The following is a 23,096-nucleotide window of genomic DNA, read 5'->3' as shown; positions in this document are numbered from 1 at the left end:
TCAACAGTCATATGAGGAGTGCCTGTATTGTCAACCAATCAATACGGTGATTTGAGCCCTTTTTGGTCATTACAATTCCCTGAGTAGCCGTCGCCCACGTCACATATTTTCTCGGGCCCCGCCACTGGCCCCAGTAGTGTCATCCACTGCATGGCCGGTAGGAATGAGGGTTATTGAATTTTCCCGACTAGCATTTTCGCATCAATTCGGTTACGAGAAGTGCAACGACTCTGAAGGGCTTAAACATGGTTGTGATTCGGCCCATTCGGCTCGATGTTTATATGGGCCGGTTCTGGAAATCTCGCCACCCGACCCGGCCTAGTTGCATCATTTAGTTTGATCAAATCACAACCGTTCATTCTTATATATATATATATATATATATATATATATATATATATATATATATATATATATATATATATATATATATACGTGCTGTTAACCTTAAACTGGCGCTCGGACCTCCGAACTCGACGACGCCGCCGCCGCACCGGGAAAAGAAAGTGGGCGAGATCGCGAGGGAAATCATCGCAGGCTCCGTTGTTCCGTTGGGATGAGGGCAAAGGTATGATTTTGGTTTTGTTTTACGGTATTCTTTGTTCCCTTATCGTTTCTGTTTTGAGATCCGAATCGTCTCCCTGTTTCTTTTTCCGGAGGAATATCTTTTTGGAGATGTTTGGGATCTTTTCAATGTGAATTCAACTGGTGATAGTATTTGTAATATTGGAGACGAAAAGTGGTTTCTTTGGGAGAATAAATGTTCTACTTGGGGTTTGTTTTTTGGATGATCTTCTAGATCGTCACTTGGTAAAATTATCCGTGCGTTGTTTTTTTCTTCATTTGGGAGGAATCAAAGAGGGATGAGCAAAGGTTTGCTTTTCGTGGAACGTGGTTTTGATTTGTTTGAAGAATTTGGAAGTGTCTTCCATGCGACGATTTCTGCCGTCGTTAGTTTTCATTGGTTGAGATGTATCAGAAGTTTGTTGATTCATCGTCATTTGTGTGCTTCTTTTTATCGATCATTATAGTCTTTGTTGTGCTTTTGTCTTCAAATCACAGCCTTGATACAAGATAAAGGTTTGTTTACATACTCTGATGTGCAAATATTGATCTTAATCTATTCTGTCCTGTTCTCTATATTCAAAATTGTGCTTTGACCATTAGTTCTCGCAGCTGAATCATTTTATTGCTGCAGTGGAAGAAGAAGCGGATGCGGAGACTCAAGAGGAAGCGACGAAAGATGAGGCAGAGATCCAAGTAGTATGTGTCCATGAAGAGGACAGTCATGCACTTCTCACCAATGCTTCTCATGTTGTGAGAGGTGTGTTGATGGAGTTTTGCTTAGTAGCTCTCTAATGCTTAATATTTGCACTCAGTTATTAGCTTTTCTTGTTTCTTTTTGCCTTATTATATGTCTCTGTAGCTGTTCCTTCTCAACCTTTTAATGGTGCTTGCTTCAATTCTTAATCATGTTTGTTTTTTCTCTTATGGACGAACTTTGTGAAAGAAATAGAGTTCATGTTGATTAGAAGTGGTGCTAATTTGATATCCCACTGGAAATGCACTTTAACAATATTGGTAAAATCCTACATCGGAGATATGGGAAGACCATTGAATTTGTTTATATACTAAAGTGGGTTTACTGCCTTTCGTTTGAGCCTAAACAATCTTGACTATGTGGTTCTAAATCTATCAACATCAGGCTAATGGGTTTGTATCCTATCAGATTGGGTCGTAACAAATGGTATCAAAATAGACCTAGTATTTTGTTTGATGAGATATCCAAGTAGGAATAGACTCGAGGTCTCTTCTTATAGTTTTGAGGTGGTTTCCTACCTCTTCTCGTACTACTATTTCACTAATAGTAATTATTTCACCTCTTCTGACTATTACATCTGTAAGTCTCCTAAGCATATCTACGTACCATATTAAATGATTCTTCCCCATTTTACCTTCTATCGAAAAAAATCTAATTGTTTACGAGTGACAATATTTCTTTTCCTATTTTTCTTGGTAACTTCATATATCCACCTCAATATTTTCATAAAAGCAATATAAACTTTCTGTATATGTTGTTTTTTAACCGTCCAATACTCAAATTCATAAAGCATTGATGGACTAAGTGTCTTATAAATTTTTTTTTTAATCTCGACTTAAATGCTTGGTTTTGTGATAAAATATTTCTTTACTAGAAACATGTGCATGATTTAGGCATTATACATTGGGTATTTGATTTATTGCACTTGAAGAGGTGGAAGTCTTCTTTTAAGTGCATTCTTGTAGGACTCGGTTTCTTAGCCCAAGAATTGGTTGATTTAGTTTCTGTAGAGTGATATCATGCATCTTTCTCAATCCGAAGGAATGACATCATATTTATCTTGGGAGAAAAGCTATGTTGTTTTTGTAGCATATGTTTTAAGATCCTGCTCAATGTCTCCAAGCATGCCTGACATACATGTGGGAGACCTCAACATCAGGTTTAACACATTGCCTTCTGGTGAATGAATATATTATATTGTCTTCTTGAGAAGAACATATTGTCTTCTGGTGAATGAATATATATTTATATATATTTTTTCTTCTTGAGAAGAAGAAGAAGATGTTGTCTTGTGGTATTCAAATCCCAATTGCTATCAAATTTGTGATGTTTTTTGTTGACAATTTTTATTTTGTTCAAAAATTCTTACTTACGACTTTGTTGCTCATGATGTCTCCACAAGTTTGTTATTGCCAATTGCAATTTCATCCATTAAGTCTGGCTCTCTTATTTCATTATTTATGAAAGATTTTACCTACCAATTGAGTATCATATTAATTTGCATTTGTTATCCTCAAACTTATTAAAATATGAATGTACTAAATGTGTTATTTATTATTATGGGCTTGTGGGAGCAGATGCAATTTCATCATTCTATTTTCTCACCATTTCTTCTTCTTCTTCTGAATCATTACTAGTCGTGCTCAAGATCTGCATGTTCTTTAGCTTAGCCAGTGTGGTGTCCTCAATCGTCTTGATGTTCTACATCATTTCTTTCATTAAATTCATCTATAATCGTCTTGTTTCATAGAATCCAACATTGCCTCGCTACAATCATGTTTACCATCTCCAATGTCTTAACGTTTCATGTAGCAACTGTGTTCTATGAATCAACTATAAGTTGCAGGTTGGAGACTTCATTTTTAGATAGTTTTGCCGTCACACACAGTGATCGCATATGAGCTACGATTACAAGCCTCTTATGTCCTGGATATGGTATGAACAAATCGAATAGAACAATCATTGGACGAACACACTTAACAATCATTAGATTGTGTGCTGTCGATGATTGCCCTGTGGTTAACTTCGTCGCGTTGCTCATTCTGAGTAGAGCTCTGATTGCTGTTCGCGTCTTCTTCACATACGCTTCTTTCATCTTGCTCTTGTTGCCGACAATAGTAGTAGTTGTATACAAGTTGCTTGGCCTCCTACATCTTGCTCTTGTTGTTGACAGTAGTAGTAGTAGTTGTATACAAGTTGCTTGGCCTCCTATCGTCATCTTTGCTACGGTAGTCACAGCTGTTCTTCCTTCTTTGCAACTTTGACGGCAGTGCTCTGTCATGCATCTCGGTAGCAAAGCAATTGGCATCCAGGTCTTCAGGTTCCTGTGAGTTTTATGGCTGATGAGGCCTTCGAACAGTGAGGGATTCGACTCCAAGTTAGGCATTCTGTCTCAGTGGCAGAAGAGATCGATTACATAATACAGCTCAAGACAATCAATTTATACTTTCCATTCAGCCTATCAATTCCTCAGAGATGAGATCCCATGAAAAAATCCTTTACATATAACACTAATACTATAAAACCACATTGATCCAAAGAAAATCTGAGCTCTTAGAAACTTTCAGCATTCCATCACACCGAAAAAAGAAAAGAAAACATAACAGCACCCTGCTCCTACAGTTAAATGTCTTCAAGTGACAACTCTAGTGTGTCTGAATTGAACTAAGCAACAGCAGTGTTAAGGCCTTCCACTCTTTTTAAGTCCACATCTTGGGAGGATTGGTCAGGGTGACCCATAACCATTCCGATGTGATTTCTGCCATCTCCATGCAATCGAAAGGCTCTTTTCAAGATCAGTGTAATGTGCCGTCCAATTGAGCTCACGGTTGATCTTCGAAGGGTCACTGTAAACCTCGGCATAGTCCCCTGGTCTGCGGCTGAGGTACTCAACCTTAATGTCTGCGCCTGTTGCTTTCTTGCAGGTCTCGACAAACTCTTTCACTGTTATACCTGAGATAACACAGACAGGTTCAGAAGACACTGAGATGCAGCATGGACACTGTCCCTGCATGAGAAGTAGAATTACCTTTCCCGGTACCAACATTGTAGATGCCAACTCTTCTAGGCTTTGCCTTATCAAGGGCTTTGACATGAGCATCGACAAGATCCGTGACATCAATGTAGTCTCTTACGCAAGTTCCATCTCTTGTTGGATAGTCTGTTCCCTTAACCTATGGATGACAAAAAAAAGATGAATTTACCTCTATTTGCAATGGAGATTTACCATCTAACATATGACATTTCCGAATTAGAATATACCTTCAGCCCAGGTATGATGCCTAATGCTGCATCAAAGCATGCACCAGATATGCGACCATGCTCTCGTAGTTCAGGCCTGGGAGCTTCACCTAACCTTCCTTCTGGATCTGACCCAATGACATTAAAATATCTGAAGGAAAAGGCATCAATCTCATTACTGTCGGATTTAGTGGTTTAAATTGTTAGCGTTAGCAACAGACCTCAGAATCATAACAGCCATATCTGAGTTCTTTGAGAAATCCAGAATGATGTCCTCTGCCATTTTCTTGGCCTTTCCGTAAGGATTGATAGGAACCTGCAGTTATCAATCTTATTGAAGGAGCATGGTGACAGGGCACAACAATATATATATATATATATATATTGCTGAGATGAAATGTAGCTTCAATAGATGATAAAATAAGAAAGAATTATTTATGAGACATGCTCTAAGGAGATATATATATATATAGTTAAAAAAAATAAAAATAATTATTATTAGTGGTTCGAGAGGAGGTAGAGGGATATCTAAATAGACTTCAATAGAAGTATACATAAAAACTAAATACTCTTAACTATGGATATGACATTTTATGGATCTTAATGGTAATAAAAGATCTATGTGATCGACCACAAATTTGTTGATCATATGTAACAAGTGCTACCTTCTAAATGTAAATAACAAATATTGCTTAGAAAAGAGCATTTAGAAAGGGGGAGGCAAAGCCAAGAATTTATTTCGAAAAGGGAAAGAACTTTATGGAATATGTCGAAAGAACTGTTACATATGATGGATATGAGCGATTAAAGAATTGGGCTGCAATGGATGACCAATCATGATCCACTATATCACATTTGCGATGGAAAAGCTACCAATAACAAAGTTTGATAGGGTGCATACAGTTTTCTGTAAAATGAAGTAAATCAACTATAGACAATTATACACAGATAATGCATGAACAATAGAAATAAATAAACAAGTTACCCATAGAGTTGCAGTTGGTATAAGATATCAATAGAACATTAGTGGCTCAATGAGCAATAATGGCTTAAGGAATGTATGATGATGGTCATGAATAAGGAGTTACCAGAATTGGTAAGACTGAACATGATGAGAACATAGGCCAAGCAGTTCATGTGGATTAATCAAACTACAATGGAATAATGGTGAAGATAATTTAGAGAGACCATGGTTGGAGAGACCGTGGTTGGTGAGAAATAGGGGGTTCTCTCTCTCTCTCTCTCTCTCTCTCTCTCTCTCTCTCTCTCTCTTGTTTTAATATTATTTCTTTTATTGTAAAGAACAATGGAAACAAAAATCTGAGAATGTACACTTTGTCACTACTTATCTAATTATGAATTCTTCATCTAGTGATGCTATTATGAAATGGAACAATAAAACTGTATGCTCTGCTAACCTGAGGAGTTTCTTCTGTAATGGCCATTTTTTCTGGTTCTCCATATGTAGCACATGTACTTGAGTAGATAAGAGTTTTAACGCCATGAGCTGCCATAGCCTCAAGAACTACCAAAGTGTTTGCTGTTATATTGTGGTAATACCTGTTACAGAAGAAAGCAAAAAATTAAATAAAAAACTATATAACCAAGATATTAAAGTTTTACCAGTTTTACAAGTTTGCATATTGGGTCAGTCATAACAATCTCAAAGAAAAAGTGACACAAGTCAAGAATAGATGGTGATAACAACAAATGACTGAAACATCACTAGAGTGACACTACTAAGGAGAAAACGAAAATAGTTCCAAATGCCACATGAATATAAAGCAATCTGAAAAAAAAAAAAAACAATGAAACATCAAGAATTTTACAGACATTACTAATGCATGATCACCGCATGAAAAGGAGTACTTCCATAAGAAACAAGCCAAATGGCCCCAATCAAACCTGAATATGAAACTCTGGTTCCATTTAAAAACTAGAGTGACAAGATAAAAACAAGCATCCAAATAATGATATTATACCACTGCAATCATGAATTCTAACAACACAGCAGCTCTCAAACTTTTATTGATTGAACCTCGATGTGACATGGGACCATTTCATATCTGAAATGGCACTATATAAAAACTTTTGTGATTGTAAACTATAACACTAGAAAGATCCTTAACCATCTGCAAAAGATCTCAGATTCATAGCTCCTAACTATGCAACAGATCATAAGTGGACATACTATGTGGAATGGGTGGATCACTGGTATCTCAGACATAAAGACATGTAAATACATAGATATGAAGAATAAAATGGAATTATCGAACGTTTGACGTTTCACTAGGACCAGTATAAAACGGGTGGTATGCACTAGTCCGGGTGTGAACCAAAATGCGGACCACCCTTGTCTTGGGTGTTCCAGTCCAAATGCTCAAGGGCTTTCATTCGTGAGCCTACTTCGCTCCAAACATGAGGCCTTCCCATTTCACCTTGTGCAGGTGCTCGTCGCTGCCTGCCGCCCATCGTGTGTTGCCGACGGGTATGCTTCTTCCTCTTCGTTTCTACTCTTTCTTCTTCCTCTTTCCCCCTCCATCACCCCTTCCTCTTCTCTTTCTTCTTCATATTCGAAACACCAATACATATCGGTGTGTGCCATGTGTTGGTATACCAGTAACGACCAATATGTATCGGTCCAACCAATGATCAATACAGTTTGGTATGTGAAATGACAGTCCATGCAGGTTAGGTACACAAAATGTCGATCCATGGAAATGAAATTATCCATGTGCATTTTCATTATCATTACATAATTTCTATATCTTTGAAGCTGTAAGGTTAATGATGGACCAATCATAGTCAAATATTGAAACAGAACAAAATTAAGGAAATCTCATAAATCAGACAATTACAAGAAAACAAGAGATTAAGAAAAGTCTCAAGGACATTCAAAGTATCAAAAGAGCAAAGATTTATAAATCCATAAGTTGCATATTGATCTAATAGATACAGAAGATATGGCACTTAATGAGTCTTATCTTGCAATATATGTATGTGTGTGTATATATATATACACGAAAGCCAACTGCAGGTGATAGAGAAATACAACAATGAATTTACTACAATAATAAAGTTAATAAAACCCACTCTACAATACAAAGATGACAGAATTCACAATACCTTTTTCTGCCTATATGAGATTATTGCAAAAAAAATTCAATAGAATACCTAAGAGGTTCAAGCATGCTTTCTCCCACATAGGCAACAGCTGCGAAGTGCATAACAGCATCAAATGTATTTTCTGCAAATATCTTGTTAACCTAATATATCATGTCAAAGAAGGAACTTAAAAACCCATCTTATGCAAAGATCTATAGAGAAATAAATTGTAACTTGCTGAAAATTCAGATGGTCAGGATACAGCTCTTGCATTGCCTAAATCAGCATAAATAAATTGAAGTCTCCCAGGCTCAGGAAAGAGTGCCTGGAGAATTTTAATAGCTCCAATATTTCCCCTTGAAAGGTTATCCTACAAAATACCATGACAGAAAGAGTAGCTATTACTAGAACATACTTGAACCCCTTCATGCAGAGATCTAAACATTGTTCCATTATGTTTCCTAGGTAAAATTGATTTACCACTACGGTCACTCTATATGAGTCCTTTAATAGTCGAAGTACAGCATGTGAGCCAATATAGCCAGCACCGCCTGTTACTAAGACATGAGTTGCCCCAGGCACATGAAGAGATAACTGTGGGAAAAGAATAAATTAAAGAAATTATAGGCAATTTAAAGAGAAGAATCAAACAGTTAAAATCAGATTTAAACTAAGAATTTCAAAGTGAGTCCCATGTCTGAACCTTTTCATAGGGACATTAGTGATGAGCTGGTGAACGATAGAACAATATCATTACCTCGGGAAAATATAAAAGAATGTTTTGTGTCTGTGTTTCTTTAGAATAGTAGTCAATAATCAAAATCTGATACTTGTAAAAGGAAGTATGGTTTCTAGAGCAAGGCTAATATTTCTATTTGCATGTACTACTCCAATCTATGAAGCATTAATATGGACAGGCCACAAACGCAACATGATATGGACAAGAAAACATGGCTAATTTAATAGAAGCATTAACGACATGGCATGGACAAGGTAACTAGTAATTACATATCTACCAAATCACACTTCTAATTTTATACTAAAAGTACATATAATTTATAGCCTGTTGTCATTGTTTTATTACATATAACTAAGGATCATTATATAATGTAAGCTAATATCAATTATTCAGAACACATTTAATGTACAGAAATTAAAGAGATACTCAGAATCAAAGTAAGGCAAAAGTCCAAGTTTATTAGATATTACCAGTATTTGATTATGTTGAATATTTTTGTAAATGACTTTTCTACACAATTACTATACTATGATATAAAAAATGTGAAGATAGATAAAAGTAAACTATTCATCCAAAACTAATGAATTATCGATGCATATATGATATTGACATTAATAGTATCTTAAGATATCCAATCCTCCAGATTGCCATGGACTATAATTGAGTTATAGCTTTTCCCCCAAATCCAAAAAGATCACTAATTTTAGAAACTTAGACTCGTGAAATTTGTTGAAGAGTAGTAACCTACCAAACTGGCGCCACTAGGATCTGGGGATTTCTTCGTTATCAGTATGCACAGGACTATCAGAAAAACTGCAATAAAAACTTTCCCAATAATATGAGGTTTGTGTCTTGAATCTGAATAGTCCATCACTGCAAAACCAAATCAATTAGATCTTTAGAGAGACTACAGATTGGAAAAGAAAATTGATGGAATTAAAAGAATGATCTAAAGGAAGGAATATTTGGGAGCATTTCATAGATTAAAATTTATAAGATTTCAGTAAATTTCAGTGGCACAAAATAAACCAATGATAGTTACATCAATAATCTAAGCAAAACCACAAATAATTTATATTGAGTAACCGATAAAACAAAATGAAGAAGGAAAAGACTATCAGTACCTGTTTCCAATTAATTGGTAGGCAAATGTGACACTGAAAAGGTTGCTAAAATTTAGGGTGATAAGGACCCTGTCTCTCCTAAGAAGCAAATTTACAGTTGCCAACGAGAGAAAGAAAGAGCTGTAGCAAAGTCAATGGCAAATCAAGTTTCAGCTTGGGAGGGAATGAAAATTTATTTTTTTCTCATAATTGTAAGCCTGAGGTTCGATATATTAAAAGAAAGGAAAAAAAAGAAACAATTTCTGCATGCTAGTCTGCCGTTCAACTCAAAGCTATTACCATAAAGGAAACCAATCTCTCAGTTACACTAGGATTTAGAAAGAGGATAACATGAGAAAAATGCTAAATTGTCAACTTAAAAGAAAGAGCTCGGAGAGGGTTCGTCTCAAAAGAAGTTTGATGAAAACAAGAAAGAACCCATCTTAGCTATACACAAGAGAAAGAAAAGTAATTAGGAAACTGAAATGTCAAAGAAAACAAGAACAAAAATGAAGCTTCCATCAAAACAGAACAAAGACGCGCGACATTTCAACAGCACCAAGGAGAAGAGTGATGCGATCCTACAGACAGATAGGCAAGACTAGGAAGAAGGATATATCTTGAGAAGGCAAAATTCAAATGTCGATCGAAAACCAATAGCCACAAAAGTGAGTGAGACATTTAACATTCCTTCGCCACCAACAAATGTATACGAGACCAAAGAGAGTAATCAAATTGCGACTTTTAACATCCCTATGCCACACAAAACCCAAATCTCAATCAAGAACCACCAGCCACAAATGTATACGAGACCAAAAAGAGGAATCAAATTGCGACCTTTAACATCCCTATGCAAGCAACATAACCAGAATGAATTCCCCAGAAGACCCAGCAAAAGAAATAAACCGTATAAGGAAGGCAAAATAAGCCGCAAGGCAACACCCCGCGACGAAAAGGAACAGCATAAAGCCACAAATCCCAACCGAAACGACACAAAACCAGCAGCGAAGAATCAAACTAGGCAATATAAACTGGATAAAAAATCCGAATCTTGGCGAAGGGTACCAGGTGACGCGAGTCACATGAGAGGGAGACGTAGGAGTGACCCCCGAAGAACGTAGGCATGAGAGAGAGAGAGAAAGAGGGAGATGTAGGAGAGACCCATGAAGAACGAAGGCATGAGAGAGAGAGAGAGAGAGAGAAAGAGAGTGAGACGAGTCAGGCTGGACCTCGGAAGCGTTGAAATTAGAGAGAGGGAGGAGAGGAAGCGTAGCAGAGAAATGGGGGGATATCTGCCGCTTCTTTTCTCGCATTCCCATGTTCTTCCCGTGACAGCTGCACTCGCTTTCAAATGCAGGAATCCTTTTGCCAATTTCAATTTGATTGGATAACATGCATTCATCTTTATGTAACAAATGTACATTTGTATTTACATTTAATATCCCTCCAAATTTTTTTTAATTATTTTTTATTTTATATTTAAGATATATATATATACACAACAAAAAAATTCAAAAACTTCGACATACATACCTTTATAGTCAACTCCTATTTTATCTATTATTAACATAATCAAGATCTACCGTATCGAAGCGTATCGTACCGGACGGTATGTACCGGTCCGACAAATTACCGGTACACAGACGGTACCGCTACAGTGCTACAGTACTAGACTATAGTACTGCTATAGTATTACAGTACTATACTGTAGCATTGTTGAAAAAAATAAAAAAATATTCGATACATCAGGGCGTACCACTCGGTACGATACGATACAGCGAACCTTGAACATAATCACATTAAGACTACAATTAACATTAATACTCAATAATGGTAAAAGCAATTGTCTTTAACTAATTGATAAAACCAATAAAAAACCAAGTAATTAATGTCGCATATAGCGTTAGTTGATTGGAGATGCAACCGTTTCACTTTCTTTTAGTTTCTAATGAGTCATAATTCTTTAACATTTATTTTTATTAGATCCGATAAAATAATCTTATAAACCGACTCAATAGATTAAGATGTCAGTACCTCAGGCGTTGCAGCTACCGATGCAATGGTTTCAGACTGCGAACCGTGATCCGAGAATCTGTCAGAAAGGAAGGCTTAAATAGATTTTGGATAACACCAAGTCAACATGCTGTAAGATTGAGTCAACGCATTGGAGGGACTGATGTGTCAGAAAATAATGGCTCATATGTCAACGTGCAGGTAACATGGCATTATGAATCCCTCCTGCGAACCGAACAAAGAGTCAACACCCTGCAGAAACTAGTTAACAGAGAGAAATGCTCAAGTAGATTTTGGCTCAAATATCAACATGCAGGTAAGCTGGCAAAATCTCTCTGCAGACCAAGAGTCAACACAAGGAAATGCTCAAGTAGATTTTAGCTGACATGTCAACATACAGGTAAGGAGGCACTGGTGGTAGTGAAATCTGCATGAAAACCATGAGACAACACAATGGAAGACTAAGAGACTAGTATTAGTTAAAGGGATTTGAATGAATATGTGGTTATAAAATATTTTGTGTGTTTGATAAATAATAGATAAAAATTATATATATATTTTTTAAATATGCATTGATGTAAGTGTTGTTTGATAAAATTATATTTCAAAAGTCCATTGAATATTTTATGATAAATTTATCCTTTAAAAATTAATAAGTAAATGAAAATCTTATAAAAATTTCATATGGCCCAAATATATAATAAATAAAAAATAAATTATGTTTGTTTATTACTAAATAATTTTGGTAATTTTAAAATTTAGATAAAATCATAAAATATTTTTAAAATTAAAAATATATATATATTAACATCCTGCAAATACTATTATGAGATAACATCAACATTTGAGTATTTCTAATACAGTATCTAAGCTAGATATGATTTTCAAAAAAAAATTACTAAATATCAATTCATATTTGACATGTGCATTGAATGCTGAATGCACATTTCAAATATGTTCTCAAGCGTACCGTAATTAACAGAAAACTTTAGCTCACATGTCAACCTGCAGGTAGGTGGGCAAAATCTCTCTGCAAACCAACAGTCAACATACAGGTGAGGCATCAGCCATATATAAAACATAGACAAAGTGTAAGTAATGTTTGTGTGAATGAAAAGTTGGGAAAAGTAGGAAAAGGAAAGTTGGTGGTTGCCAACTTTAGGCCTGTTCCATTTGATGGTAAACTCAAAGCTTGAGAGAGAGAGAGAGAGAGAGAGAGAGAGAGAGAGAGAGAGGTATCATGGCCCCTCCTTTGGTCTGAGTTGTTTTAGATGCCAAGTGCTTTTCATGCTGAACTAGTCAGCTTAGCTTTAACAACTTTTGGATGCAGAAGACAACCATCTGGAACGATAAAGGACAGTGTAATCCTACCAATCATGAAAGCAATTGCATACCTGTCATCATATTTTCAAGGTAAAGCCCCTTTCAGACCAAAAGTTTGTGCAACTTCTCAAGTTATAGCCATTCAGAATAGAAGTTTCTCTGTAAATAAAGACCATTTTGAGAATGACTCAGAATTCACAAGAGAACAAAAGAAAAAGACTCCTCAAGCATCAAGCATAAAAGAAAATTTGCAACAATTTATGGATCAAATCCAAAAAGGATTTCAACTCCTAAAAGCCGCACCTCAAAAGAAGCAGTTGTTGCTGAAGGCCTGATCAAAGTAGCTAAAGCAAACTCCCTACGGCAACCAACAAACAAGACAAGAACTAAAAACAGAGAAAGCTACAGATCCTCAAAAGAGAGCAGAAAAGAAACGCTTAAAGCAACAGAATCTGTACAGTTCCTATCCCTATCCATCTGGAGTTACAAATATGGAGCACCCAAATAAGCTCCCTTGGAAGAATACTTCCATTCGAATCCAACAATGTTCAAGAGCCAGTATATGAAAAGAAGACTGGTAGTTGGGCTAATAAAAAGGAGAACATGACAAGTTTATCTGTTCAAACTCTATCAAGTTTTTACTGCTTTCCACCTGCCAACAGCTTGTCTTGCTGAGGAAGCAGCATGTATGTGTGACGTTGGCAGTGGAATGTTAAAGGAGGATCACGAAAAGCTAAGTTACTTTTCATCATACATGTGAATAGTCAATACTCCGACCTGAAACTCATTGAAGAGTTACTGGTTCATTGCATCCCTAAGGACAATTGTACCCAGTAGCAATCATTGTTCTCCGAACAAAATCAAGTAACAGCTTACGCTGATGTTCATTATTATGAGGATCACCTGAACCTAACAAGCCCACAAGCATATCCCTAATTATAGCTTGGGTGACTTTTGACCCAATTACAGCAGCATTTGGAGCCTGCAATGTCAAGGACTGCATTATACTGTCATATGTACTAAGACAGTACTTCTTGATGCTTGCCACACGTTGCGGCTGGGTATGCTGCAACTTATAGCAGTATCATGGTCAGTTAGAAGCTCTGTTGCCCTATCAAGAACAGATTTTACGACGACGGAAGCACCATCACCAGCAGAACTTCCAAGCGGACGAAGAGGTGGCTGTTCTGAAGAATAAACAACAGCAGCTAAGCAAGCACTGAGAGCATTGAGATCTATGCTATGTATTCATGAAGAAATACGCTTTACAAGATTAATTGTACTTTCAGCTGCACTAGAATCCAATGGCAGCACACCAAATAGAAATCTCAGGTGGCTGAAAAAAGCCATGCAGACGACACAGGTGAGCTCACTGCCAGGCATGAGAAGCTGAAGGTAGCAGGAAAGAAGTTTCCGGCCCCTTGGAAGAGAGACTACACGAAGAAACATGATCACTGTGGCTGGCGCAGAGTGGCTAGAGTTACTTGGGCCAAGTAGATCAACTAGCTAAAGCAATGTGGCAAGCTCTTGTAGGAAGACTTCCCTCTTCCAACTCAGATGGGAGCCACCATCCTGTGGCTGGCTAAATTGCAGCAGGCGATCGATGTAATCTACATCAAGTACAAGGCAATGGCCATGCTTGATGGTGATTCTAGCAGCCACCATAGGCACTTGCTCTAGAGTCTTCAAATAAGATTTCTAGTCAAGGATGTTACCCACTGATGATCATTGTGATTCAACTTCAAGAAGAGGCTGTGGACTATGAATGGAGGAGAAGGAAGGTCTCCCAAGAGCAACCACCTGCAGATGTGCAGGTTGTTCATCCTTGGACTGTGATAGATCCTTAGTGACATTTGGGCAGAAATGGAGCTAATGAATTATGTATAATTTTTTTAATCAAATCCCTAAATTAGGTATAATTTTTTCATTTTTTTTTGCTAATGAAATTTAGGAAATGATTATTCAACATACCAAGTAGGATAATATTATTTTTGTTAGTAAATTAAATAAAAATATGTATTAAATAAATATAAAAAAAATTTCAGGATGTGACATCTTTTTTTGGTATCAGAGCTAACTTTGTATTTGGGTATGATAAGGAGGCTCACCATGAGTCAAAGGACTCGTCGTGACGTGAAGCCACCATATACCATGCTAAGATTTGATCTGGACTATGCTGGGTCTTACAAGGACATCAAGCCCTTGAGTGAGAAAAATTATAACATCTCGATTTGTCCCACATCGGAAATGGACAAGACTAAAATTAATTTATAAGGGTATGATAAGTATATTACTATCAATCTCAACTTAAGTATTTTAACCAGTGATTTAGGCCAAACGAAGTTGATAGGCCTGATGGCCCAGTTAGCCCATCATCTTCGAGTTGTGACATGGTGCTTTAGATTTAATCAAGCTGATCTCTTTGCTAAGCAAGTTTGGTGATAGTAATCATCTAAAGGGTTATTGCTGTGAGTAGAGCATTGCTGCAAAATGTACCCAAGCTCTTTAGTCTGCCACTATAGTGTCAGTGATTTGGGGAAAACAGTGATGGTGCACCAGGTGGAGGGAATAAGGATGAGGATGTGACCAGCACCTTTTACCATCTTGGACATTTTCAGCATCTATATGCTGATCTTGCTGGTTCAAAAACTCTGGGTTCTGTGCCCAGTCTGCAGTGGATGAACCCTAAAAGGCAATGTCTCAGTCAAAGAGGTCTATATGACCAGATTGTTAGAAGAATCTACGGACATAGAAAATCAATCCTAATCAAAGAATTACCATGCTAAGGATATCCTACAGAGAGTAGTCAAGGATTAGCTTGATGCAGAAGGCAGAGTATCAAAAGCAAACATTTGATAAGATAGGAAAGATCACTTGTTCATGTCATTTAGATGATGCTCCCACCATCTTAAGCAGATATTTCCAGGAACCTCTCGAGATTCAAGAACATGGACTAGCTGAAGCCCTTTTCCAAGCTAAAGCCCTCTACAGACAGCAAATATGCACCACTGTTGTAAATTTATCATTGCAAGGGTGATGATATACATAGAATACGGTGTGCACAATAAACCAACTGTATATATTAATCCAGATCCATACTAATACACTGGTGTACTATGAGTTACCATACCAACATATCAAATATTTTCTCTATTTTCTTATTACTTAATTGAGGCATACCATCCGGTGTGTGTACCAGAACCAGATCTTAAACCTTGGCACATGGAATGTAAAACCTCAATCATATCCAAGACAAGTTGGAAAAAAAAAAATCAAAACTAGAACCATGATAAAGTATTACTCTCTACTCAATTTGTATAACAAAAAAGGTACCACTTTGCAGTAAAATCTACAAGAAATAAATACAATTACCTAAAATGCATAAAAGAGAAGAAAATATACACCAGTATCGGCTAAAAGCATGCTTCATTGACATTTTATTCACTTAGTAGAGCTTGATAATACAAATTAGAAAGTTAATAAATGAAATAGCACAACTCACTTGCCCTAGGAAAAGAACATCTCTTGCCAATTACTCCTGTGCTCCTTGGTTGGACTGTATCCTTGTGTGACTAATAGGTAAAAAAGAATAATTAACAAAATCACTTGTTGTAAAATGAAAACATGGACATTTGAAACTTAAATATACAAGCCACAGATGGGTATGAAAAATATATTCATATTTATCTTTATAATTTCACCTAGATAATACAGTTTTTATAATAATTAAAAAATTCACAAGATAATACCATTTTTAAAATAATAAAATTCTAAGAAAAAAGACAAATCTAATTAATTTGTATGTTAGTCTTCCAATTTATACTATGGATTTTCTTTCCATGATATAAATTTATTAGCTTTGTCTTTTTATACTTGACATGATAAAGACAATCGATAGTATACTTGTAATGTACACATCAAATGTAAAAAATATGAGCGCATGAACTATCATTCTCAAGACATACTGATCCACAGAGGAAATCAGATTGGTATCAAAGAGTCAACTGAAATAAATGCCAAAACAGAAGGAACAGAGCTACCAAATACCATGGAGCAAGCCTTAATAATGAACAATAGGATGAAGATGGCTCCACCAATTAATACAACCAAATCAAGATAAACTAGTAAGCATGATGATTGAGTTCTCCTACTGAGTAAACTTACTTCTACTCTATTCACCAGGGTGAAAATTTGATCTTCCTCCTCGTCGAACACAATACGATGGAGATCAACGCTACCACTGTCATCTTGTAATCCCCCCAACTCAAATTCATCAAAGAGACTGTCTCTGAAAAATGCATATAGTGATGCATCAAATTGATTCATATGCTAAAGACAGCAAATCCAATTCTCTAATCAATACGGCGTTGCCGAGTATAGCGTATACACCGCCAAGAAAAGAAAAAGGAGAACGGCATAGGGAAGAAAAATCACGTGTGGCAAGTTCATCATCTAGGCATTAGAACCAACGACGGACCCGCCGCTCAAAAGCTATCGCCCACTTTGTGATCTCCTGCAGGCCTAACGCAAACGACCCAAGCAAAGACTCCACGAGAATCACAAGCCCACCTCTCCTCAACCCAATCCAACAGTATGACACCATCAAGAACCAATCTTTCCCATTCAAGCCGACCCACAAGACCAAAAATCCCCAAGAAAACCGGAGAAAGAGAAGACGAATCTCACCTGCAAAGCCAACGCTCGAGCCTCCAACCCCGTTACCAGGGCCTTTGTCCACCGAGGCCCCACCCTTCCCATCGGCCACCGCCATCAGCTTAAACCCTAGCGCTCGGGTTATGCAATGCATCCCGCCTGTAGAATTCGGTGATGCCGGAAATCTGCTAGCCGAAAAAGATGCAATCTTGATGGCCTCCACTTCTAAATATCAGAATTCCCAGAAACTATGTTGTTGATGAACCCCCAAAGGTAAAGAAATAGGAAGAAGAAATTATTAGTGTGTGGACAATTAAGAGAGGGTGAGATGATGAGAAGGAAAATTCTAAATAATTATTTGTAAGGTTGATTTAAAGAGAGTGTGTGAGATGGGAAAAATAATATTCAATGCTTATATTTTATTATATTCCAGAAATTTTACTGTGTTCTTCATTTTACTGCCTTTGATTATTTCATGTATGTATTATAAGGAAACTGAGCTCATTAAATGTCTAACTTTAGCCAAAATATCAAATAGATATCATCTAATAATTTTATTAAAAAATTATTAAAAATTAAGGATTCGAAATCTCATTATATATAACATATTTTTATCAGTCAAAATCTATGACGAAATCATAAAAAATAATTAAAAAAAGAAGTATTTGCATGAACTGATCCACTGTTGTCTTATCATGAATTGCTGCTATGTGAACTGAGCAAGCTAAGATTTATCTTCCCAATAAAATAAAGCATTGTATCAAACATAAAAGAAAACAGCCAATAGATCTGCTGACTTCATTACTCATCTCCTGCCCTACTTTTCTCTTTACTTGTGTTTCCATTACCAACGAATGTGTTTGTGTTGCTCCATTGAAGGTGTGGGTTTCCTCGATGTACACCAGTAGTTCAAATGCTATGGAGCTGCATGAGAACAGCCACTGCACTCCATATACACCCAAAACCTTGTATGCTTGATCCTCCCAGTATCTGTCATTGGCTCTGTCCGTTTCTGATCATAATGTCTGTGGAACAATTGCATGAAGGAGAAGGGTAAAGAAAAGTTATCCGCATGCTTACTTGTGTGGATGATTGTATGAGTCGAGTTTGTGAAGCAGAAACTGGTTGTGGAAGTACAAGTGCACAATGGCTGGCAGGAGGTGTCGGGTGGAGCTGAGCTTTTCAGGGGAAAGTGATTGGTCTTGTCATCGTGACACTGTACTGTACTGCCAGGGTTGCTGCTTGCAGCTCGATTAAGGTCCTTGCCATCGGAGAAAGGTGGACATGTTCGTGTTCTTGAACTCGTGTTTAGCAGTATAAGTGATCCATGGAATGTGCATTGCTGCCGTCGATGCATGGCTGAGGAGAGAGGAGTTCAGGTGATTGGGGACGAGGAGAACGAGGAGGTGCAGGTGGGAGAAGACCCTCCCCCCTGAGCTGACGTTGTGTGCAGTGTGAGGTGCGTCGTGCCAAGGCCACCATGTCCACGAGGTGGTTGTCTACGTTTCAGGACCCACCTCTTGTCTCCTCTCCCTCTCATCCATCAGCTTCCACACTTTACTCTCGTCCTCTCTCTGAGCTTAGCTTTACCTTCAAGAAATTACCTGTGACTGCGAGAGACTCTCTACATGGTTGTGTCTCTATCTCAAGGCTAGGGTACATGTTTCAGCTGATCTCCTTAATTGAAGCCTACTCGCTTCGGAACCAGCTATTCTGCCCAGCATGGCATAAAGCTTCAGGTTCTCCGAGTTCTCTCAGATCTGAGTCCTGGATCGTGTCTTCTTCTTCTCTCTTCTCTTTGGGTGATGGGCATGGAATTCAAGTAAGTCCCAGGATAGTCCTTTTTTTCTCGTCATCATCACACACAGCTCAGGAACTAATCGTCTCTTGGAACAGTGCACTGAAATAGAGAAGTACCTGCACTTCCATCGTCTGCTTTGGTCGTCTATTTGGTCTCAGCCACTGGCCTCCTCTTTCTCCAGCTAGATTGCAGTACCGAGAGAGGAAACGGACTTGGATCAGCAGATCAAGAAAGGGAAGAACTTGGTGGAGATGTCCTCGTGTTCTTCAGGTTACTGATCGTTTCTGGAAGATCAAGAAAGCTGGTTTCAGCCACGGAAGCATGTCGTCGATTAACTCCGATAGCTCGGGCAATTCAGGCGCTCCAAAAGGCGGCGGCGGGGGTAGGCCGAGCCGGTACGAGTCGCAGAAGCGGCGGGACTGGAACACCTTCAGGCAGTACCTGCGGAACCACCGCCCGCCGCTGGAGCTCTCCCGGTGCAGCGGCGCCCACGTGCTGGAATTCCTCCGCTACCTGGACCAGTTCGGCAAGACCAAGGTGCACGCCGCCGGATGCCCCTTCTTCGGTCACCCGCAGCCCCCGGCGCCGTGCCCGTGCCCCCTCAAGCAAGCCTGGGGCAGCCTCGACGCGCTCGTCGGCCGCCTCCGCGCCGCCTTCGAGGAGAACGGCGGCCAGCCGGAGACCAACCCCTTCGCCGCACGCGCCGTCCGCCTTTATCTCAGGGAGGTAAGAGACAGCCAGGCCAAAGCGAGGGGGATCGCCTACGAGAAGAAGAAGAAGAGGAAGCGGCCGCCTCTTCAACCACCGCAGGGCCACAGCCCGCAGTCACCCCTTCCCATGGTGCCAGCTGCTGCTCCTGCCATGGCCTACGGCCGGCGGGCGGCCGATCTGAATTTGGTGGACGGCGGATACACACACCACCTTCATGAGCACCTGATGATGCCTGCCATGGATTCCGGCAGACAGTTGACAGCAGCTGCCGCAGAAGCCCATCCTGGCGGCATAATGCCACTCTCAGTGCTCAACTGAACGCTACACAGTTCTCCCGGTGGAATCTAGTGCTACTATGAAGGTTAGTGTGGTGGATCTCTTCATGATATCAAACACTTTGCTAGATCTTGCGCTGTATAATGTACATCTTCTTCTGTTGGCTGTGTATTTGCAAGGTAATTAATTAGGGTTTGTTCTAAACCTAAATAGGTTTGCAGTGGCTTGAAACCTTGGTTTTAAATGCTAGAATAATTTGCATGAGCCATTGCTTGCTTGATCACAAGTGATGAGCATCTCCTTGTTTGAGCTAAAGAGAGTTTCATCTTAGCTCCAAGAATTAGCTTCTCTCTTTCATCAGCCATGGCCAAAGGAGACACCCTCTTTCTAGTGACTGTTTGCTAATAGTTTCATACTTCCACCAGCTATCATGATGAGATGACCTTGGAACAGTAGGTGATGAGGATCACAAGGAGGTAAAAATGACTTGTACAACATGCTCTCACTCATAAACCCAATGCATGCATACTGCATTCATCTTCTGCTGGAATCTACAGAATGATGTTTCATCCTTGTACAGATTGTTCTCAGGGATCAATGACCTAATTCTGAACACTATTCTTCCACCCATAGAATGAATGCTCTCTCTTCGATTAATTCACATCTTTATCTTTTGGTATCTTCAATTTGTGGATTACTACATCCAATGACACTCATGCGTTCTTTATCTTCTTATCCTTGTTTGCTCTACAATGGGGTCAGCTTGACAACAACTGTTGCTTGAACAGAAAACACTGTGCAAACAAATATATGAAGTGAAAGAAAGAGATTCATAGTAATTCTATCAATAGAAATATGGATTGAACATTTGTCTTCATCTTTTCTATTGAATCTTAACATCATTGGAAACACCAGTCCTTTTGCCATATCACATTCCTCTCTAGTACTAGTTTTCTTTTCCATTGGAAATTAAAGGTACACATGGAACTCAAGAAATCACATCTATATTTATCAAAGTTCTACACATTAGAAACAAAAAAATACTATGTGCCCATTTTATTTTATTTTATTTTGTGCTTTGTTTCATCAGACATTTTCCACACATTTATTTAAGATTTATAACACTTGTCTATAGAGAGTGAACATAAAATTTTCTTATATCTATATATTTGGGATTTTACTGTAATGGAAACAATGAGCATTAGTGTAAAAACAAAACACAAAAAGTATTAAGATTTTTCCTCTTAAGTCAGATTAATCTGTCAAGAATATTTATTGTAATGATATATCAAACTGCACATCAATTCAACTTAGAAACTTAAACTTGTGATGTTATAAGCCAAATTCGATATACTTCTTCGATCCTTAATAACGCGAGACTACTCTCTCAAAAAAATATAATTATTCTGATAATAACGAAAGAGGATGAAAAAAAAAACCTAAAATACCAATAATTTAAAAGAGAAATTATTAACTAAATAACAGCATATTATTCGGTAGGTTATAAATTAATCTTTAATTAAACTTCAACTCAAAACCATATTTCAATCCTAATCAAACTCAAACTTCTTATCTAATCTACAGCAACATTATATTAGCCTGTAGTTCTGTAAGGTGGTGCAGAATCTCCATCTTCTCATCCACAGGACATGGAAGCTTTGGTGGCTTATTTCGGTGTGCTGAGAAGCACCTGAAACAGCATCAAGCAAACCAGAACGAACGAACGCTTTGAACTCCATATCTATAACTTTGTTGTTCTTCTGCATCTGTCTCTGAAGGATTTAGTCAACATTAGCAAAGGTAGATTCGTGTTTGCCGACATGAAAGTATTCATCACAGTCATGGGAGTCTTCTTATTCGATGGATGCGACAGTACTGCTACACTTCCCAAGCTCTCTCAGAGTCCTGCTGACATGCTGGAACTCATCAGTCGCAGGTGAGGTCGAACCAGTTGGCTTCACAGCTACAGAATTGGTGAGAGATCATCACAGATAAATAAATAAGCAAGGCGTTTGGGGAAGATCTTTAGGGACACAAAGCATTGCTCTTGCCTGAACACCATCACCACCGTCATCATCCGTCCTGCAGGTTCTCGGCCTGTACAAAGTAAACTTGGCAATTGTGATGGCCTTGAAGCCTTCAATGATAACTATCATGAAACATGTCTGAGGTCAAAGAATCTGTACCAGAACAGTACATTGGAGAAGCTGACAGTTGCAGTTATTTCCTATCAGCAAGTCCTCCATCTAATCCTTCCACATCAAGCATCCAAGAAGCAGACTTGTTAACCTAAACCATTCCCCATGCACACTGTTCTTATGGGACTTTACATTCTCTACTGCTTTTGTTATAATGTATTGCTACCATCTTAAATGCATGTTTCTCTAATAATAGATTGCTGATGGTCTTGTGGCATGCAGAATGGTGAACGAAGAAGCTTAGCTCTCGGTTCAAAGAAGCAATAATTAAGCTGACAAGATAAATCGTTGCAAGAAAACTTCACCTACTGATGGTCCTGAAGATGACAGCGACCACTTTGCAAGGGGAGGAGAGTCGAACAGTGTACATGGAGATCATGACGATGCAACATGTGGAGGCATCATATATCACATGCAACCATTAAACATGAAGACTAATGCTCTTTTATGATGAGTGCTGTTCCTGATTCTTCCATGCAATCTTCACCTACAACTTGTGAATACAGCCATCAACATGCACCTAATATTCACTGCTCAATTATGAATCTAACATGATATATACCCCCCTCTCACTCTCTGATTTGATGCAGATTTCACACCAACAACAACAAGC

General features: G+C 38.2%; 2 protein-coding genes, 1 long non-coding RNA gene and 1 pseudogene across 10 annotated transcripts; 2 read left to right on the top strand and 2 right to left on the bottom strand.

Moving 5' to 3' along the window:
• The first annotated feature begins 439 nt into the window (after nt 1–439).
• On the top strand, nt 440–1,491 carry LOC135597496 (uncharacterized). The gene is made up of 2 exons (XR_010481272.1): nt 440–568; nt 1,199–1,491. It is a non-coding gene; the product is annotated as an uncharacterized LOC135597496 (long non-coding RNA).
• Nucleotides 1,492–3,733: 2,242 nt separating this feature from the next.
• LOC103972563 (probable UDP-arabinose 4-epimerase 3) lies at nt 3,734–17,719 on the bottom strand. Of its 7 annotated transcripts, XM_065090485.1 has the most exons (17): nt 17,531–17,714; nt 17,009–17,132; nt 16,347–16,416; nt 13,148–13,202; nt 12,916–13,003; nt 12,492–12,551; nt 11,543–11,746; nt 9,530–9,649; nt 9,154–9,278; nt 8,147–8,260; nt 7,929–8,036; nt 7,736–7,827; nt 5,980–6,121; nt 4,783–4,877; nt 4,583–4,712; nt 4,350–4,494; nt 3,734–4,273 (listed from the first exon to the last, which is right to left on the bottom strand). In XM_065090485.1, exons 9-17 carry the CDS (start codon nt 9,274–9,276, stop codon nt 4,047–4,049), a joined length of 1,176 nt encoding a protein of 391 aa, XP_064946557.1. In that variant the 5' UTR covers nt 9,277–9,278; nt 9,530–9,649; nt 11,543–11,746; nt 12,492–12,551; nt 12,916–13,003; nt 13,148–13,202; nt 16,347–16,416; nt 17,009–17,132; nt 17,531–17,714; the 3' UTR covers nt 3,734–4,046. The 7 variants fall into 7 exon arrangements, with proteins under 7 accessions (XP_064946557.1, XP_064946561.1, XP_064946558.1 ...); XM_065090489.1 differs by lacking the exon at nt 9,530–9,649 and having other exon boundaries at nt 17,531–17,719; XM_065090486.1 differs by lacking the exon at nt 13,148–13,202.
• On the bottom strand, nt 13,210–14,795 carry LOC135597494 (protein PAT1 homolog; annotated as a pseudogene).
• Nucleotides 17,720–19,159: 1,440 nt separating the features above from the next.
• Nucleotides 19,160–20,549, top strand: LOC135597495 (protein G1-like1). 2 transcript variants are annotated; one of them, XM_065090493.1, is made up of 2 exons: nt 19,160–19,319; nt 19,480–20,549. In XM_065090493.1, exon 2 carries the CDS (start codon nt 19,620–19,622, stop codon nt 20,325–20,327), a length of 708 nt encoding a protein of 235 aa, XP_064946565.1. In that variant the 5' UTR covers nt 19,160–19,319; nt 19,480–19,619; the 3' UTR covers nt 20,328–20,549. The 2 variants fall into 2 exon arrangements, with proteins under 2 accessions (XP_064946565.1, XP_064946564.1); XM_065090492.1 differs by having other exon boundaries at nt 19,394–20,549.
• The last annotated feature ends 2,547 nt before the right edge of the window (nt 20,550–23,096 follow it).

Source organism: Musa acuminata, chromosome BXJ1-11 (assembly GCF_036884655.1).
Source record: "Musa acuminata AAA Group cultivar baxijiao chromosome BXJ1-11, Cavendish_Baxijiao_AAA, whole genome shotgun sequence".
Lineage (NCBI taxonomy): Eukaryota > Viridiplantae > Streptophyta > Magnoliopsida > Zingiberales > Musaceae > Musa > Musa acuminata.
This window is presented reverse-complemented; position numbering and strand designations above follow the sequence as displayed.

Excerpts from the sequence above, each read along its gene's own strand:
- LOC103972563 (XM_065090489.1), bottom strand. The coding sequence starts at position 9,276 with ATGGACTATTCAGATTCAAGACACAAACCTCATATTATTGGGAAAGTT. Across the intron at positions 8,037-8,146 it reads CATATAGAGTGACCGTAGTG|GATAACCTTTCAAGGGGAAA; the intron begins GTAAATCAATTT and ends GGTATTTTGTAG. Across the intron at positions 6,122-7,735 it reads AGCATGCTTGAACCTCTTAG|GTATTACCACAATATAACAG; the intron begins GTATTCTATTGA and ends CTTCTGTAACAG.
- LOC135597495 (XM_065090493.1), top strand. The coding sequence starts at position 19,620 with ATGTCGTCGATTAACTCCGATAGCTCGGGCAATTCAGGCGCTCCAAAA.